This window comes from Oncorhynchus tshawytscha, linkage group LG25 (genome assembly GCF_018296145.1).
Source record: "Oncorhynchus tshawytscha isolate Ot180627B linkage group LG25, Otsh_v2.0, whole genome shotgun sequence".
Taxonomy (NCBI): domain Eukaryota; kingdom Metazoa; phylum Chordata; class Actinopteri; order Salmoniformes; family Salmonidae; genus Oncorhynchus; species Oncorhynchus tshawytscha.
Window position 1 is genome coordinate 35,846,136 of NC_056453.1, and position 19,301 is coordinate 35,865,436.

Consider the following 19,301-nt stretch of genomic DNA (forward strand, 5'->3'; position numbering starts at 1 on the left):
CTCTTTCTCTGTCTCTCTCTTTCTCTGTCTTTCTTTCTCTCTCTCGCTCTCTCTCTGAATATGTCCCTAATGGATATGGAATGTACTTACAATGCGCTTGCACAATAAAATTCAAACAGAGTGTATTTACTGATAGACTGAAGCCCACTGACTAGGGACTGTGTTATACATATGAGTTGTATTATTCTAAATATCTCCTTGGTAACAAAACATTTAGTTATATCTCATCTTTGACATTCGGGCCCAGAGTATTTTCTAGTCATGTTGTCATGAAAAACATATTGCATTGTCTGCAAGGCTGTTGCTGTCATGTTGCGCACTGGGCATTGTTATCATGCAGGGCTCTGGGAATTGCCTAACACAGTGCGGTCTTTGTATTTGTTTGAACCAGGAAGTAGAGTCTTCCTGATGGGAGCCAGATAGTAAACATTACTGTAATAGTTTATGGCCCTATTCCCGTCAATGCTGCTGACCATGTCAATCAATTATGTAATCAGAGGTTTATGGAGAAGGGGAGGCACTAGCGGTAAAGCTGTGTGTGTGTGTGTGTGTGTGTGTGTGCATCTAAACTGGTTTTGTGAATTTGGAAAGTAGCATGAATTCTCTCATGAAAATCTTGAGGTAAAAACCACAAGTTTAGAAATGAAACTGTGTACAAATGCTGTATCTTAATTTTATCATCCTGTTGTTGCAGTAATTTTCTTGCATAGAAGGAAAATGCAAACATGTAGTGTATTCAAGGTTTGAAAAGGCTTCTAAAGTTAGCAATTTCCACTTTACAATTCGACTTGATTTTCCCTACAGAAAAGTGTATCAATCCCTACAAAAAAATCCATTCATTATAATCCACATATTATTTTCCTGCTGTAGCAAATTGGCTCAAATTAAAATCCTACATCTGTAGTTGTGTGTTTTTTCCTTTATGATGTGAGAAATTGGAGAGATGTTCTGTGTAAGTGTGATTGTGTTTATTCATTCTCAGTTGTGTGAATGTGTACAGGAAACCTCATAGTGTATTTGTAAACCATAGCACTTGTAACACTGTCTAACTGTGTGTGTGAGAAAGAGAGAGATAGTTCATTTCACTTTTGTTTATTCTCTATTTCACTTGCTTTGGCAATATAAACATGTTTCCCATGCCAATAAAGCCATTTGAATTGAATTGGGGGAGAGAGAGAGAGTTACTCACACTATTGAGAAATTCTCCACCCAGACCCTCACGTACATCTTTTACACACTGCTAACCACAGACCATCATAAATCTCTCCCACGTGGAACCTTTCACCTCTCTGACCTCACATACACTAATTCTCTGACCCCCTCGCCACTTTCTCACTCTCAAAAAACACACACACACACACACTACAGTTCAGTACACTGCACATTACCAGAGAAACGTTTCACGTGTACCCCACATAGCAAATTCGCAGGTGTTAAAATCTTCGTGTTGAGGTAAAAAAAAAGTGTTATATCTGAGAGTTGATTCTAGAGGGGTTAACACCAGAGGGGTTTAAATTGACACCACATTCAGTTAAAGTGTTAATTAAATTGCACACAGACAGACAGACGTGTATCCTACATAAATGAAGGCACAAAGAGAATCGGTTCAATTTGGTAAAAGAAAAGTGCGCTTTAATATTAAGTATTGAAATATCTTAGAAATATAAATATGTGCAAAATTCCTTTATTCATTTCTATTTTGTAATGCTTTTAGTTTTCGTTGTTCCAGATAGTTTGCCCTGTCTGCCAGTCTAGTGGCGAGGTTATGAGCAGTCTTTATGAAAGACGAGTACTTCACATGTAGCTGGGCTGATGGGACACATGTAAACATTATATTGTTAGTAAATGTTCAAAATGACAAACGTTGATCTTCTACTAATTAGACTTCTATCAGGAAGACATGGATTCAGCTTAACACAACATCAAAATCATCATTATCACGTCTTCGTCATCTTCATCACTATCATTATCATCATCACTACCATCATCATCAGACCAAATGAAGGGGTTGTCATCATCTCTGTGGTCTGAAAACCATCTCTAACCTCTCCCCCAGCCTCACCCCTACTTGTCTTCCTCACTCTTTCCTCACCCTTTCCTAACCTCTCCCCCAGCCTCACCCCTACTTGTCTTCCTCACTCTTTCCTCACCCTTTCCTAACCTCTCCCACTCGACTTCTGACTATGTTCTGTTGTAGTTGTTTCTGCCGGTATCTCAACCTATTTCCTATAGTGAACTACTTTTGACCAGAGTCCACAGGGTCCCAAAGTAATTCTCTATAAAAGGAATAGGGTGCTATTTGGGGCACACACGTTGTTGTTTCTGCCTGCCTGCCTCCCCGGGCCGGTCCGTCTGTCTGTCTGTCTGCCCGCCGGTCCGGTCTGCCTGCCTGTCTGTCTGTCTGTCTGCCTGTCTGTCTGCCTGCCGGTCCGGTCTGCCTGTCTGTCTGTCTGCCCGCCCCCTGGGACTATAATAAGATCCACTGTTAGCTTTGGTTGTCTGCCAGGGCTTTTGTCTGACTAACAGTGGTCTGCTCAGACTCACTGTCACAACTCCTGTTGATGTAGTGGGGGGTAAAGACAAGAGGGAGAGACAGGGGCACCTCCATCACATTCTAACAGAAGAGCTTCCAAAGCTGCAGTATAGCTGTATGTATGCCTGTGTGTGTCTATCTGTGTGTGTCTATGTGTGTGAGGCTAGAGGCTGTTGTCAGCCATGATCCCTCACACCTTCCTATGAGGCCATGCTAGTTGGCATGCAGCAGTGGAAATGTGTACGACACCATGCACACAAACACATTCACTCTGCTATGGGCCCCTCATTTGACATTCTCTGCCATACTCCCCACCCTCTCTCTCCTTTTCTCTCATTATACTTCCATCCCTCTCTCTATCTCCCTCTCTCTCTCTCAATCCAGTCAGCCCATTTTACATGTCAGACAGGAGAAAGAGGAGAGGTAAGCTTCTGTTAATCAATAGAAAGAGCTGTTCCTCAGCCACAGCAGCACAACAAACCCACAGGAAACCTTCTGACAACACTCCGAAAGCCACTGCTAAAGTGTGTGTTTGCTTGCCTGTAAGCACGTTCACTGTCTGCGTCACTGTAATCTCTTTGACTATCCAATCACAGCTTCCGCTGGGAGAACGACTAACTGGCTGACAGGGCAATCACTTCTGACCCCCAGCGTTTTCCTGACTCCCATTGACAGTCTCTCCAGGAGAGGCGTATCCATGGCTACCTATATGAAGCTCCACTTGATAGGAAGCAGTAGCATCGATCTAGGATCAGCTTACCCTCTCCAAATCCTATCCTCAACCGTTAGACGGGGAAACCCCCAAACTGAACTGTGTGTGTTAGATGGGAGCATCGTACTCCGCCAAGAAGTCTCTTAGAGTGTGAGGGAGCTGGTGTGTGTCGGGGGGATCCGGGCCCCCCAGGTGTCCGTTCAGGGTCCTTCTACACAGGTGCTGGAGGGAGGACAGGGAGGAGGGGAGGGGTCGACGCAGTTCTAATGGAACCTTCTCTCCCCCTGAGTGGATCAGATACAAACTCCCTGTCCCCACAGTCTCCCCTGCAGCCGCAGCCATGCCTCCCCCTGTCCTTACCCCGGCCCCGGCCTCCCCATCTCCTCCTCCACCTCCCTCCTTCCCCATGTAGTGTCCAATCAGTTTGAGCACACAGTCGAAACGCGGGGGCGTGTGCGTGCAGTGGGGGTCAGGCTGCAGGTAAAAGCTTCCCCCCTGGCTGTGGATCCGGAGGTTCTTGGTCCCGCGAGCCGTCTGGACCGACAGTGTGAAGAAGTAGTGGTGGTCGGAGGAGTCTCGGACCAGGAAGGTCCCGGGGGGCTGGGAGCGGAGCAGAGCGCTGGCCTCACGACCCCCCACTGCACCCCAGTAGAACCCACTCTCCTGTAACTTACGCACCGCACACAGCACCTGGAACAGGGGGAAATAATAGGTTTTAATATAACAATTGTTTAATTTATGCAAAGTAGGTACATCAAATATACTATACACACAGCACCTGGCAGAGGAACTATAATATATGATGCTGTAACGATAACAATTAGACAAACCATCTGAGACTGAGAGGAATAATGATGATGATGGGTTAGCATTTAGTAAGAGGCTAGCTAGTTTGCATATAGTACATGTGGAGCTGCCACATGATGACAGAGTTGAACTGGCCTGTTGGTAGTGTGCGTGCGAGCTGAAGGGTTTGTAGCGCAGGGGGTCCACATCTGACCCCTGACCTCTGGCCTCTGGGCGGGTAACGCTGCTCATGGCTGGGGGGGTCGTGCCTGCTATGGGTTACCATGGCGCCCTGACCCCCCCTGCTCGGCTTGCTGACCGAGGGTTGGGGGGTCCAGAGCAGGGAGGGAGGAGGAGGTACAAGGGGAGGAGGTGAGTTGTGATGGAGGTAGGGAGGAGAAAGGGAGAGGACGTGAGGGAGGAGGAAGGGTGAGGACGAGTGGGGGGAGGAGGGGGGAGGACGTGAGGGAGGAGGGGAGGAGTAGGGTAGCGGACGTGATTCCCAGAGTGAAGACACTGATTGGCAGTCCAGAGAGGACCTCAGAGAGACCACCCACTGCAGACAGCTGCAGAGAGAGAGAGTGAGAGTTATCTCTATTGAAAAACTTCATTCATAACAAACCGTGTTTTTATTTATATACATATAAACACACACACAGTGCCTTCGGAAAGTAGTCAGACACCTTGACTTTTTCCACATTTTGTTAAGTTACAGCCTTATTCTAAAATGGATTAAATGTTTTTTTCCCCGTCTCATCAATCTACACACAATACCCCATAATGACAAAGCGAAAACAGGTTTTTAGAAACTGAAATATCACATTTACATAAGTATTCAGACCCTTTACTCAGGACTTTGTTGAAGCAACTTTGGCAGCGATTACAGCCGCAAGTCTTCTTGGGTATGACGCCACAAGCTTGGCACACCTGTATTTGGGGAGTATCACATTCTTCTCTGCAGATTCTCTCAAGCTCTGTCAGGTTGGATGGGGAGAGTCGCTGCACAGCTATTTTCAGGTCTCTCCAGAGATGTTCGATCGGGTTCAAGTCTGGGCTCTGGCTGGGCCACTCAAGGACATTCAGAGACTTGTCCTGAAGCCACTCCTCTGTACTTTGCTCTGTTCATCTTTCCCTCAATCCTGACTAGTCTTCCAGTCCCTGCCGCTGAAAAACATCCTCACAGCATGATGTTGCCACCACCATGCTTCACCGAAGGGATGGTGCCAGGTTTCCTCCAGACGCGAGGCTTGGCATTCAGGCCAAAGGGTTCAATCTTGGTTTCATCTTGTTTCTCATGTTCTTAGAGTCCTTTTGACAAACTTCAAGCCGGCTGTCATGTGCCTTTTACATAGGAGTTACTTCCATCTGGCCTGATTGGTGGAGTGTTACAGAGATGGGATAACCTTCCAGAAGGACAACCATCTCCACAGAGAAACTATTGAGCTCTGTCAGAGTGACCATCGGGTTCTTGGTCATCTCCCTGACCAAGGCCCTTCTCCCCCGATTGCTCAGTTTAGCCGGGCGGCCAGCTCTAGAAAATGTCTTGGTGGTTCCAAACTTCTTCCATTTAAGAATGATGGAGGCCACTGTGTTCTTGGCGACCTTCAATGCTGCAGATATTTTTTTTGTACCCTTCCCCAGATCTGTGCCTCGACACAATCCTGTCTCGGAGCTCTACGGACAATTCCTTCGACCTCGTGGCTTGGTTTTTGCTCTGACATGCACCGAAATGCACTGTCAAATGTGGGACATTATATAGACAGTTGTGTGCCTTTCCAATCAATTTAATTTACCACAGGTGTATTCCAATCAAGTTTTAGAAAAATCTCAAGGATGATCAATGGAAACAGGATGAACCTGAGCACAATTTTGAGTCTCATAGCAAAGGGTCTGAATATTTATATCTGTAATAAATCCCTTTTTTTCTTATTGGTTGTGCCTGGCTCCTGAGTTAGTGGGCCTGGCTGCCAAGTGGGTGGGCCTATGCCATCCAAGGCCCACACATGGTTGCAGTCCTGCCCAGTCATGTGAAATCCAAAGATTAAGGCTTAATTCATGTATTAAACTGACTGGTTATCTTATATGAACTGTAACTCAGTAAAATCTTTGAAATTGTTGAATGAAGCGTTTATATTTTGTTCAGTGTATATATATACACACACAGTGCATTCGGAGAGTATTCAGAACCCTCACTTTTTCCACATTTTGTTACGTTACAGCCTTATTCTAAAATGTATTCAATTATGGTGTTTCCTCATCAATCTACACACAATACCCCACAATGCAAAAGCAGGTTTTAGAAAAATGTATTACAAAATAAAAAACAGAAAAACCTTATTTAAAAAAAAAAAGTGGTCTGCAGTTGTGAGGCCGGTTGGATGTACTGCTAAATTCTCTAAAACGAAGACGTTGGAGGCAATTTATGGTAGAGAAATTAACATTACATTATTTAGCAACAGCTCTGGTGGACATTTCTGCAGTCAGCATGCCAATTGCACACACCCTCAAAACTTGAGACAAGACACAGATGCACCTGTGTAATGATCATGCTGTTTAATCAGCCACTTGATATGCCACACTTGTCAGGTGGATGGATTATCTTGACAAAGGAGAAATGCTCACTAACAGGGAGGTAAACACATTTGTGCATAAACACGTAGAGAATACGTTTTTTGTGTGTTTTGAAAATTTCTTGGATTTTTTTCAATTTCAAGTCAAGAAATATTTGGGGCGGAAAGATTGCTAGATCGAATCCCCGAGCTGACAAGGTAAAAATATGTCGTTCTACCCCTGAACATGGCATACTGTTCCTAGGCCGTTATTGTAAATAAGAATTTGTTCTTAACTGACTTGCCTAGTTAAATAAACATGGCACCAACATGTTGCGTTTATATTTTGTTCAGTGTACATCATAGGCTGTATTAAACATGTATTATCTATATCTCCAGTATACAGTCAGACGATTCAATTGCCATCGATTGCGCCCCCCCGGGGGGATTCTCAGTAAACCGAGTTTTATGAATGAGTCCCGGTTCATTCTAAATAAACAACCTCATTCCCAAGCAGCCTGCTTGCGCCAGCAGAGCGGCTATGGTTCTCCGGTTTCACAGTAAATAGGCTACCCCGGATGGGTCTGGTCTGGCGGTCTCACTGTGCTGCTGGTCGTTGCATTTGGAGCGAGACGGAACGTGCCCGGCACAATAATGGATGGATCTTCATTCTCCAGGACCGCCTCTTGTTGTTACTCTGCCCGCTATGCATCTGCGAAACACGGCCTCCGTTTGAGCCAAGCTGGAGACTCTTCCAGCCACAGAATAGAAACATGACTTACAACGAAAACGCAGAAATAGACAATGCCATCTGAAATAAGGAGAATGAGTAGGCTATATAGCCTAGCGTGTGTCCCACATAGGTGTACTGTTCTGCATTGCGCCATAAACAGCCTACTATTCGTAGTAGTGCTGGCTCCCTAGGATGTTTTAGAGAGGCAATTGCTCGAGCCCAAAAAGCTCACCATATCGCCATTATGATAACGTTTTGCACAATGCTATTTTACGCACCATAGAGTAACGGTCAAAGCGCCGGGTATGGAGCCTGCTTATTTACCTTGGAGATGGTTCCTGTCTCGGGCTCCAGCGTTCCTCTCCGGGGGGAGAAAATATCCAAAGTCCCCGAGTTAAATCATTTATAAACTTGGTCATTAACTCCTGTCTCTTCTAACCGACAGAGGAACGGGTCCGTAGGCTATTGTCGGTAAAGACTTCGGGGTCCTCCCCCCCTCTATTCTTATTCGCTCTCAATTAAATTCAAATGGCTTTATTGGCATGGGAAACGTGTTTAAATTACCAAAGCAAGTGAAATAGACAATAAACAATACTCAGTCCTTCTTTCTCTATCCAGCAAACGGAGGTAGTTGTGTTACAGCAACCAGCGAGTAGTCTCTAGAGCTGATATTCGTAAGGCTCCACCTCCTCAGCTCCGAAGTTCTTCCAGTAAGTACACACACACATACACACAAAAGAATAATCAGTGTGACCTTCTTTTACGGGGCGATTCCCGTATTAGCTGGTGAGTCCTCCCTTTCCCTCCACTCCGCCCTGACAAGATGAAACAGTTGAAGACGCTTATTTACCCTTGAGGAAACCCATAATTCCTGACTGACAACTAGCCTACATTGTACTTTACATTCACGTCATTTAGCAGACACACTTATCCAGAGCCAATAGGGTTAAGTGCCTGCTCAAAGGCACACAGACCGATTTTCACCTAGTTGTCTCGAGAATACGAACCAGCAACCTTTCAATTACTGGCCCAATACTTTTAACTACTAGCCTACTGGTGACCGCACTGATAAACAGTGATAACGTAAACTCACTCACTTTTGTACATCGCCTTGGTCCGTACAATTGACCTTATTTTAACGCACCAAAAACGTAATACTTTCAGATCAACTGTAAAGTCAATACAATTGTAAAGCACAAGTTCTCCCCTTCCCAACAGAATCAATTGCATGACCTAAACGCTGACCGTTTCTGCATAATTCAAGCAGGCAATGAGCTCCGTGGGGAAGCGAAACTAATGCGTGATAGTGAGAAGGAGAGATGTTGTGTGGGAAAATTGCCTTTTTTTCACTCGATCTGTCCAACTTATGACCTTATCGCCTCTTAAATGTAGATAAAACACTATAAAGAGTTTATATAATGTGTCATTACATACCTATTTGAAGGTTTGTGTCGAATTTGAATCGGGTTTTTAGGGCCGGTGCTTAAAGTGATCTTAGAAGTAAACAGCGGCTTTCAGAATGCTGATCGCATATGCAATGATGATGCAAAAAATGACTAGGTATCCCCCTTACCCCGTCACTGTCCATTTCTTGTTTTTAAAGGATTATAGAAGTGCTACACCTGGCGGAGAGCGATTGTAAGACAGAAATAGTTGCTTTATGCGTGCTGTACGTTACGACATGACACGTCACGATGTAACCGAGGGTCCGTTTTTTCAACTTTTCTCCAATACTATAGAGCCATTACCATGTCGATCAACGCTTGAATAGAAACCTAGTTCACACCCCCGATTTTAAAGTCAACACAGTCGCTACAGCCCCATTCGTTTTCTTTGTAGCCTCGATTGAATGTTGCGGTTCCGCACATTTGTACGGAATGGGTTGAGTTTACGTTACACAATTTAGACTCATGCTTACTTGCCTACAGTAGGCCTAGGCTAGAATTTAGAAAAGGGATTTCATTTCAATTTTGGTAATGTTCTAGGAACATTCTCCAACTACTTTGACATGGAATGTTCTCAGAGAACATGAAGAAGCAACATTCTGCTGTGAGAATTTCAGTACTTCAGCATAACAGTTTTCCTCATGGTTCTATTTAAATGTTCTCAAATTGTTTCCGAGAATGTTAAGAAAACTTTCCATAAAAAACACAAGAAAACCTTAGTAATGTTCAGAGAACATTTTAAGAATGTTATTTAAATGCAGAGGATGCGCACAGTGCAACAATATGATGAAGTGTGAATATTTCTGCCACCCACATACAGGAAAACGGTTCCAAATAAATGACATCATTACGTGTTCCACCACCCATGTTATTTACATTATTAAATGTCCATGTGGGCTCTGCTATGTAGGTAAAACCTCTCGTTCTCTCAAATAGAGGATCAGTGAGCATAAAAGTTAAATCAGAAGAAACGACAGGGATTATCCAATCGCAGTACATTTTAATGATCTAAAGCGTGACGTAAAACCTTTTAGATTTTGTGGCATAGAGAAAGTTAAGATATCAGACAGGGGAGGTGATATCAATAATACTCTGAGTAAAATATAATGTTTTTTTATTTTCACCCTCCAGACATTATTTCCTAAAGGACTTAATGATGAAATGCCTATGTATGTTATGTTGTGAATTTGAACATGAATTATGCTCCTATTTAAGATTACTCTGTTTTTCGTACAATGTACCCAATGATTAATGAAAACTTGCTCGGTAGGTCTATGTCCTCATTTTGGTTTTACAGACGTGTTTAATACGTCTTATTTACACACTTTATTTGAATATTTATGAAATACATATTGTTATATGTGGTAGCACTTATTTGTTTTTTCCTTCGCCTCCAACCTCTTTCGATGCGTGGAACGGATGTGGGTGGGGCTAGGTCTACATAAGGGTGCAAATTTTAAAAAATCACAAAAGCTCTGACGAAGGCCCTGAGGCCGATACGTACGCTTATTAAAGATCAGTGATACTATGAAGATCAGTGTGCGGTTTCCTTTTTCCTTCATCTTGTTCAACTGTTACCATGCACCTGAAAAAAAGATTGCTCAGATGTGCGAGTGTCTTTTGAATTGAGAGTGTTATTTAAAAACATACATTCTGTTATCATAAAGTGAAGAAAATGTATTCCTAAAAAACACCAGAAAACTTTAGTAACATTCAGAGAATGTTCTAAGAATGTTATTTAAAAAACACATACATTCTGTTCTCAGCATCGACAAAACTCTCTCTATCCTATATTTTGTTAAGAGTGTGTTCAGTGTTCAGGTGTGTTGGTTCAGAGAACATTATTAAGAAGCAACATTCTACTGTGGGAATTTTAGTACTTCAACATAACGTTTCCTACAGGTTTCATCATGGTTCTATAAACAGATGTGCGGGATAATGGTGTTGATGTGAGCCATTACCAGCCTTCCAAAGCACTTCATGGCTACGGACGTGAGTGCTATGGGTCTGTAGTCATTTAGGCAGGTTGCCTTTGTGTTCTTGGGCACAGGGACTATGGTGGTCTGCTTGAAACATATTGGTATTACAAATTCAATCAGGGACATGTTGAAAATGTCAGTGATGACACCTGCCAGTTGGTCAGCACATGCCCGGAGCGCACGTCCTAGTAATCCATCTGGCCTCGCAGCCTTGTGTATGTTGACCTGTTTAAAGGTCTTACTCACGTCAGCTACGGAGAGAGTGATCACACAGTCGTCCGGAACAGCTGATGCTCTCATGCATGCCTCAGTGTTGCTTGCCTCGAAGCGAGCATAAAAGTGATTTAGCTCGTCTGGTAGGCTTGTGTCACTGGGTAGCTCGCAGCTGTGCTTCCCTTTGTAGTCTTTAATAGTTTGCAAGCCCTGCCACATAAGATGAGCGTCGGAGCCGGTGTAGTATGATTCAATCTTAGTCCTGTATTGACGCTTTGCCTGTTTGATGGTTCGTCGCAGGGCATAGCAGGATTTCTTGTAAGCTTCCGGGTTAGAGTCCCGCACCTTGAAAGCGGCAGCTCTACTCTTTAGCTCAGTGCGAATGTTGCCAGTAATCCATGACTTCTGGTTGGGGTATGTACGTACAGTCACTGTGGGGAGGATGTCCTCAATGCACTTTTTGATAAAGCCAGTGACTGATGTGGTGTACTCCTCAATGCCATTGGAAGAATCCCGGAACATGTTCCAGTCTGTGATAGCAAAACAGTCCTGTAGTTTAGCATCTGCTTCATCTGACCACTTTTTTATTGACCGAGTCACTGGTGCTTCCTGCTTTAATTTTTGCTTGTAAGCAGAAATCAGGAGGATAGAGTTGTGGTCGGATTTACCAGATGGAGGGCGAGGGAGAGCTTTGTACGCGTCTCTGTGTGTGGAGTACAGGTGATCTAGAATTGTTTTCCCTCTGGTGCACATTTAACATGTTGATAGAAATTTGGTAGAACTGATTTAAGTTTCCCTGCATTAAAGTCTCCGGCCACTAGGAGCGCCGCCTCTGGGTGAGTGGTTTCCTTTTTGCTCTTTTCCTTAGTGCCAACATCTGTCTGTGATGGTAAATAAACAGCCATGAAAAGTATAGTTGAAAACTCTCTAGGCAAGTAGTGTGGCCTGCAATTTATCACAATATACTCTACTTCAGGTAAGCAAAATCTAGAGACTTCCTTAGGTTTCATGTACCAGCTGTTGTTTACAAATATTCGCAGACCTCCCCCTCTTGTCTTACCGGAGTGTGCTGTTCTATCTTGCCGGTGCAGTGTGTATCCCTAGCTGGCTAGCTGAATATCCATGTTGTCATTCAGCCATGATTCTGTGAAACATAGGATATTACAGTTTTTGATGTCCCGTTGGTAGGATATTTGTGATCGTACCTCATCTAATTGATTGTCCAATGATTGTACATTGGCGAGTAATATTGACGGTAACGGCAGCTTTCCCACTCGCCTTCTGCGTGTCCCCATGAGGCATCCCGCTCTGTGTCCCCTGTACCTGCGTTTCTTCCTCTTGCAAATAACAGGGATGTTGGCCCTGTCGGGTGTTTGGAGAATGTCCTGTGCGTCTTGCTTATTGAAGCAAAAATCTTAGTCTAATCCGAGGTGAGTGATCGGTGTCCTGATATCCAGAAGATATTTTTTGCCATAAGATACGGTTGCAGAAACATTATGTACAAAATAAGTTACAAATAACGCAAAAACCCCCCACATAATAGCACAATTGGTTTGGCGCCCGTAAAACTGCTGCCATTTCTTCCTGCACCATTTTATACATCCAACCGGCCTCAACTGCAGACCACGTGGAACCATGCCAGCCCAGGACCTCCATATCCGGTTTCTTTACCAGCCCAGGACCTCCATATCCAGACCTTTCTTTACCAGCCCAGGACCTCCATATCCGGTTTCTTTACCAGCCCAGGACCTCCATATCCGGTTTCTTTACCAGCCCAGGACCTCCATATCCGGTTTCTTTGCCAGCCCAGGACCTCCATATCCCGGTTTCTTTACCAGCCCAGGACGTCCACACCTGGTTTCTTTACCAGCCCAGGTTTCTTTACCAGCCCAGGGCCTCCATATCCCGGTTTCTTTACCAGCCCAGGACCTCCACATCTGGTTTCTTTACCAGCCCAGGACCTCCACATCTGGTTTCTTTACCAGCCCAGGACCTCCACATCTGGTTTCTTTACCAGCCCAGGACCTCCATATCCCAGTTTCTTTACCAGCCCAGGACCTCCATATCCCAGTTTCTTTACCAGCCCAGGACCTCCATATCCCGGTTTCTTTACCAACCCAGGACCTCCATATCCCGGTTTCTTTACCAGCCCAGGACCTCCATATCCAGGTTTCTTTACCAGCCCAGGACCTCCATATCCCGTTTCTTTACCAGCCCAGGACCTCCATATCCCGGTTTCTTTACCAGCCCAGGACCTCCATATCCCGGTTTCTTTACCAGCCCAGGACCTCCATATCCCGGTTTCTTTACCAGCCCAGGACCTCCATATCCCGGTTTCTTTACCAGCCCAGTACCTCCATATCCGGTTTCTTTACCTGTGGGATTGTCTGAGACCAGCCACCCGGACAGCTAATGAAACTGTGGGTTTGCAACCGTAGACTGGTGGCGTTGGGGTTATGGTATGGGGTTATGGTATGGGCCGGAATAAGCTACAGACAACAAACTCAATTGCATTTTATTGATGGCAATTTGAATGCACAGAGATACCGCGAGGAGATCCTGTGGCCCATTGTCATTTCATTCATCGGCCACAATCAGCTCATGTCTCAGCATGATACTGCACGGCCCCATGTCACAAGGATCTGTACACAATTCCTGGAAGCTGAAAATATCCCAGTTCTCCATGACCTGCATACTCACCAGAAATATCACCCATTGAGTATGTTTGGGATGCTTTGGATCAATGTGTACGACAACGTGTTCCAATTCCCGCCAGTATCCAGCAACTTCGCACAGCCATTGAAGAAGAGTGGGACAACATTCCACAGGCCACAATCAACAGCCTGATCAACTCTATGCGAAGAAGATGTGTCACACCAGATACTGACTGGTTTTCTGATCCAAGGTATTTGTGACCAAGAGATGCTTATCTGTATTTGCAGTCATGTGAAATCCATAGATTAGGGCCCAATGAATTTATTTCAATTGACTTATATGAACTGTAACTCAATAAAATCATATAAATTGTTGCATGTTGCATTAATATTTTTGTTCCGTCTATATACACATAGATATGTCAGTGGCCGTCGGTGCCGTTTATGATTAACGAGGATGCTTTTTTTACTATTATGAGCATGGCCTTATTTTCTATGTCAGCATATTGGATGACTGTCATTCATATTCCATTCACCCAGCTCAATGTAACATGGATAGGTTTAGACTACTGAATGACACTCAGATGTTCCCTATACTATACCCATTGTGATGTTACTACAACCTGGCCTATGAAGGAAAGTTTACAACGTACACTACTGTTCAAAAGTTTGGTGTCACTTAGAAATATCCTTGTTTTTGAAAGAAAAGCAAGTTTTTTTGTCAATTAAAATAACATCAAATTGATCAGAAATACAGCGTAGACATGGTTAATGTTGTAAATGACTATTGTAGCTGGAAACCGCTGATTTTTAAAATGGAATATCTACATAGGCATACAGGGTCCCAGTATCAGTAACCATCACTCCTGTGTTCCAATGGCACGCTGTGTTAGCTAATCCAAGTTTATAATTTTAAAAGGCTAATTGATCATTAGAAAACCTTTTTGCAATTATGTCAGCACAGCTGAAAACTGTTGTTCTGATTAAAGAAGCAATAAAACAGGCCTTTAGACTAGTTGAGTATCTGGAGCATCCGCATTTGTGGGTTCGATTACAGGCTCAAAATGGACAGAAACAAAGACATTTCTTCTGAAACTCGTCAGTCTATTCTTGTTCTGAGAAATGAAGGCTATTCCATGCAAGAAATTGCCAAGAAACTGAAGATCTCGTACAACGCTGTGTACTACTCCCCTCAAAGAACAGTGCAAACTGGCTCTAACCAGAATAGAAAGAGGAGTGGGAGGCCCCGGTGCACAACTGAGCAAGAGGACAAGTACATTAGAGTGTCTAGTTTGAGAAACAGACGCCTCACAAGTCCTCAACTGCCAGCTTCATTAAATAGTACCCACAAAACACCAGTCTCAACGTCAACAGTGAAGAAGCGATTCCGGGGTGCTGGCCTTCTATGTGCACAGGTTGAGAGAATTTTGAGTAATCAAGGTGACAGCCAGTGACACATTTAATACCGCCTTGTATACTCTTGCCTGCATCTAGCTGATCTAGGGCGTAATCATTAGTCTAACCGTTACAAATTTGAGTTTCCATTTGACAAATTCAGGTATGTTTATCCCGTTCCGTTTACTTCCGTTTAAGAAATGTTTTTCAACAGAATTGGCGGAAATAATACACCCCCGATCACACGCAAACACAGTTCACTTTCACAATACCCATGTAAAAACAGCATGATCACTTTGCTCCTTGTAGACAGTATGGTGGAATGGAATGCTCGAAGCATGTTGGCTAATGGGCAGGAGTTCAAGCAGTTCATTGTGGCTATTCCAGCTAAGCCTGATGTGATTTGTGTGCAGGAAACATGGCTTATTATACAGGGATATGTATTGATTCGTAGGGACAGAGATGTGTGGGGGGGACTTCCCTACAGGATGCTAGGCAAAGGTATTGAACAGGAATATATGGTGGTGGAGGTGTGGCTGAGAGGAGGGGTGATAGTGGAACTACTATAATCTGTGTCAGATATTGGACCTGGAAGTGCTGGAGAGGGTGGAGGGCCGGATAGAAGTAAAGTAATGTGGTGTTGGGATTTTAATGCCCACAACACGCTCTGGGGGAAGGTGGAACGTATGGATGGATGGCAAAGTGGGATCGGTTTCAGGAGCTGAGTGAGCAGGTGATGGCTCGGGTGAATATGAGAGGGGATGTGGATTGTATGAATAACTGGGTGAGAACAGCTTTCGTGGGGGCAGCTACTGAGGCTATACCTAAGAGTTCAGGGAGGAGGAGGAGGAGGAGGAAAGCAGTCCCACGGTGGACGGAGGAGTGTGGAGAAATGGTGCGGAGTAAGAACAAGGCATTTAAAGTACCGAAAAGGACGCATAACGTCCAACATCTCATTCAGTTTAAGCAGGCCCTGGTGAGGATAACTATCCGTCAGGCAAAGAGGGCATGTTGGCGTTGGTTCTGTGACACCATTTGGAAGGGCGACACCTGTGGGAGAATTGTGGGGAATAATTAAGAGGATGAGTGGGGTCAGAAGGGAGTGGGATTATCCAGTGTTGACGAGTGGGGAGGATGTGGCAGTAACAGATGAGGAGAAGGCAGAGATGATGGCCAAAGTGCATACCTCAGCAAATTTGTCAGAGGAGGGGCAGAGGGGGAGAGAGGGAACGAGAGAGGAGCATCCTGGAGGAGCATCCTGGAGTGCTGGATAGGAGGGAGGATGTAAATGATGAGTTGAATTGACCATATACTATGGCAGAGATGAAAAGGGCAATAGGTAAGGCTGAGTTAACTTCACCTGGAACAGATGAGGTGTGCTATGTAATGTTGGCCCATCTTAGTGATGAGGAACTGGATAAGGTATTGGTGTTGTACAACAGAGTGTATGAGGAGGTGAAAACTACTAGGCATCTGGAAGGAGGCAGTAGTTGTACCAATTCGGAAGCCAGGGAAGGACCCAACGAAGCCAACAAGTAATTGGCCAATAGCTTTAACATCACATGTATGTAAGATTATGGAACGGGGGGGGAACTATGGACCCAGTGCTCTGCTTAGAAGCAGAGGTCAGGAAGGGAGGGGAACTATGGACCCAGTCCTCTGCTTAGAAGCAGAGGTCAGGAAGGGGGGAACTATGGACCCAGTGCTCTGCTTAGAAGCAGAGGTCAGGAAGGGGAGGGGAACTATGGACCCAGTGCTCTGCTTAGAAGCAGAGGTCAGGAAGGGGAGGGGAACTATGGACCCAGTGCTCTGCTTAGAAGCAGAGGTCAGGAAGGGGAGGGGAACTATGGACCCAGTGCTCTGCTTAGAAGCAGAGGTCAGGAAGGCTCAGGTGAACATGGAGACTGTTGTAGCTGTCTTTCTTGATGTGGAGAAGGTGTATGATATGATGTGGAAGGAGGGGTTGTTAATTAAGCTTGATATTATGGGGGTAGGAGGAAGAATGTACAACTGGATAAAGGATTTCCTGTTTGGAGTTCTATCCAGGTGAGTGTGGGGATGTCTCTATCAGACAGCTACCTGGTGGATAACGGTACACCGTAGGGGTACGTGATTAGTCCTCTGTTGTTCTCAGTCATGATCAATGAATCATCAATCATCAAGTTTGCGGACGACACAACAGTGGTAGGCTTGATTACCAACAACGACGAGACGGCCTACAGGGAGGAGGTGAGGGCCCTCGGAGTGTGGTGTCAGGAAAATAACCTCACACTCAACGTCAACAAAACTAAGGAGATGATTGTGGACTTCAGGAAGGCCCTCCAGGACACCTACACCACCCGATGTTACAGGAAGGCCATAAAGATCATCAAGGACATCAACCACCCGAGCCACTGCCTGTTCACCCCGTTATCACCCAGAAGGCGAGGTCAGTACAGGTGCATCAAAGCTGGGACCGAGAGACTGAAAAACAGCTTCTATCTCAAGGCCATCAGACTGTTAAACAGCCACCACTAACATTGAGTGGCTGCTGCCAACACACTGACACTGACACTGACTCAACTCCAGCCACTTTAATAATGGGAATTGATGGGAAATGATGTAAATATATCACTAGCCACTTTAAACAATGCTACCTTATATAATGTTTACATACCCTACATTATTCATCTCATATGCATACGTATATACTGTACTCTATATCATCGACTGCATCCTTATGTAATACATGTATCACTAGCCACTTTAACTATGCCACTTTGTTTACATACTCATCTCATATGTATATACTGTACTCGATATCAGCTACTGTATCTTGCCTATGCTGCTCTGTACCATCACTCATTCATATATCCTTATGTACATATTCTTTATCCCCTTACACTGTGTATAAGACAGTAGTTTTGGAATTGTTAGTTAGATTACTTGTTGGTTATTACTGCATTGTCGGAACTAGAAGCACAAGCATTTCGCTACACTCGCATTAACATCTGCTAACCATGTGTATGTGACAAATAAAATTTGATTTGATTTGATTTGATGTTTACGCTCAGGTACAGACGGATTTTGGGAGGTTGTTAGTTGCAGATGATGGGGCCTTATGGAAGTGGGGAAGAAATGTGCCATACATAGTCAGGAAGTTACAGGAAGCAATTGATGAGGAAGAGCGGTGGGGATTTAGGTTCTCTGTAAAGAAAACTCAGACAGTGTTCTTTACCAGGAGGAAGGTGTGAGATGAGGTATGCTTGAGGTTATATGGGACAAACTTGGAGAGGGTGGGGGCATTCAGATTCCTTGGGGTATACTTTGACACTAGGCTGACCTGAGCAGAACACATTGAGAGAGTGGTGGGAACGTGTAAGAAGGTGCTATATGTGATGTGCTGTCTGGCAGGGAAGGAGTGGAGGGATGGGCGTTCCTCATTGAGGACCATGTATGTTGCATTGATCCAATCTGTAATAGACTATGGCAGTATAGCTTATGGTTCGGCAGCTCAGACCTCATTGGAAAGGCTAGATCTCAGTTGATGTACTGGCTAAACAAGCACTTAGAAGTGGGGATGTTGAGGTTGTAGTTTCAATGAACAAGGCAGAGGCAAAAAGCCTGATATGGACAGCGATGGTGCAGAGATGGCGGGAGCAGGGGAATAGAGAAACTAAGGGAAGGCATTTATTTCTAGTACAGAGGAAAGTTGGGGAGAGGACGGCAGGAAGGGACAGAGGAGAGGAGGACATTTTTTTAGGGTGGGACACAGCCAGTTGAATAAGTCCTTAAATGTGATAGGAAAGCATCCAACAGGAAAGTGTGATTATTGCCAGGAAACAGAGACCGTGGAGCATGTATTGCTACAGTATCAGAGAGAAAGGGGGCGGCAGGGTAGCCTAGTGGTTAGAGCGTTGGACTAGTAACCGAAAGGTTGCAAGTTCAAATCCCTGAGCTGACAAGGTGCAAATCTGTCGTTCTGCCCCTGAACAGGCAGTTAACCCACTGTTCCTAGGCTGTCATTGAAAATAAGAATTTGTTCTTAACTGACTTGCCTAGTAAAATAAAGAAAAAAGAAAAAAAAGAGAGAGGCTGAGATCTAGTATAAGGGAGAAGGGGATACAATAGATTAGTTTAAAGACTATATTGAGTAGAACGTCCTTAGATATAGTCTCAAATATTTATCTTTTTTTAAGAGCAACTTGGCTGTCAGGTAGGGTTTAGTTTCTCCGTGTCTCTGGCCCACACTCCAGTACAGTAGGTGGCGATAATGCACCATAACGTTGGATGCCAACCGCTGATAAACCCCACCGAAGAAGA

General features: G+C 44.5%; 1 protein-coding gene across 3 annotated transcripts; it reads right to left on the minus strand.

The window, feature by feature from the left end:
• Positions 1–1,605: 1,605 nt before the first annotated feature.
• Positions 1,606–8,106, minus strand: LOC112229883 (suppressor of cytokine signaling 3). Of its 3 annotated transcripts, none has more exons than XR_006079993.1 (4): positions 7,638–8,106; positions 4,188–4,597; positions 2,162–3,935; positions 1,606–2,103 (listed from the first exon to the last, which is right to left on the minus strand). XR_006079993.1 is itself a non-coding variant. In XM_042306280.1 (3 exons), exons 2-3 carry the CDS (start codon positions 4,281–4,283, stop codon positions 3,354–3,356), a joined length of 678 nt encoding a protein of 225 aa, XP_042162214.1. In that variant the 5' UTR covers positions 4,284–4,597; positions 7,638–8,106; the 3' UTR covers positions 1,606–3,353. The 3 variants fall into 3 exon arrangements, 1 of the variants encoding a protein (XP_042162214.1); XR_006079994.1 differs by having other exon boundaries at positions 1,606–2,045; positions 2,104–3,935; XM_042306280.1 differs by having other exon boundaries at positions 1,606–3,935.
• Between the last annotated feature and the right edge of the window lie 11,195 nt (positions 8,107–19,301).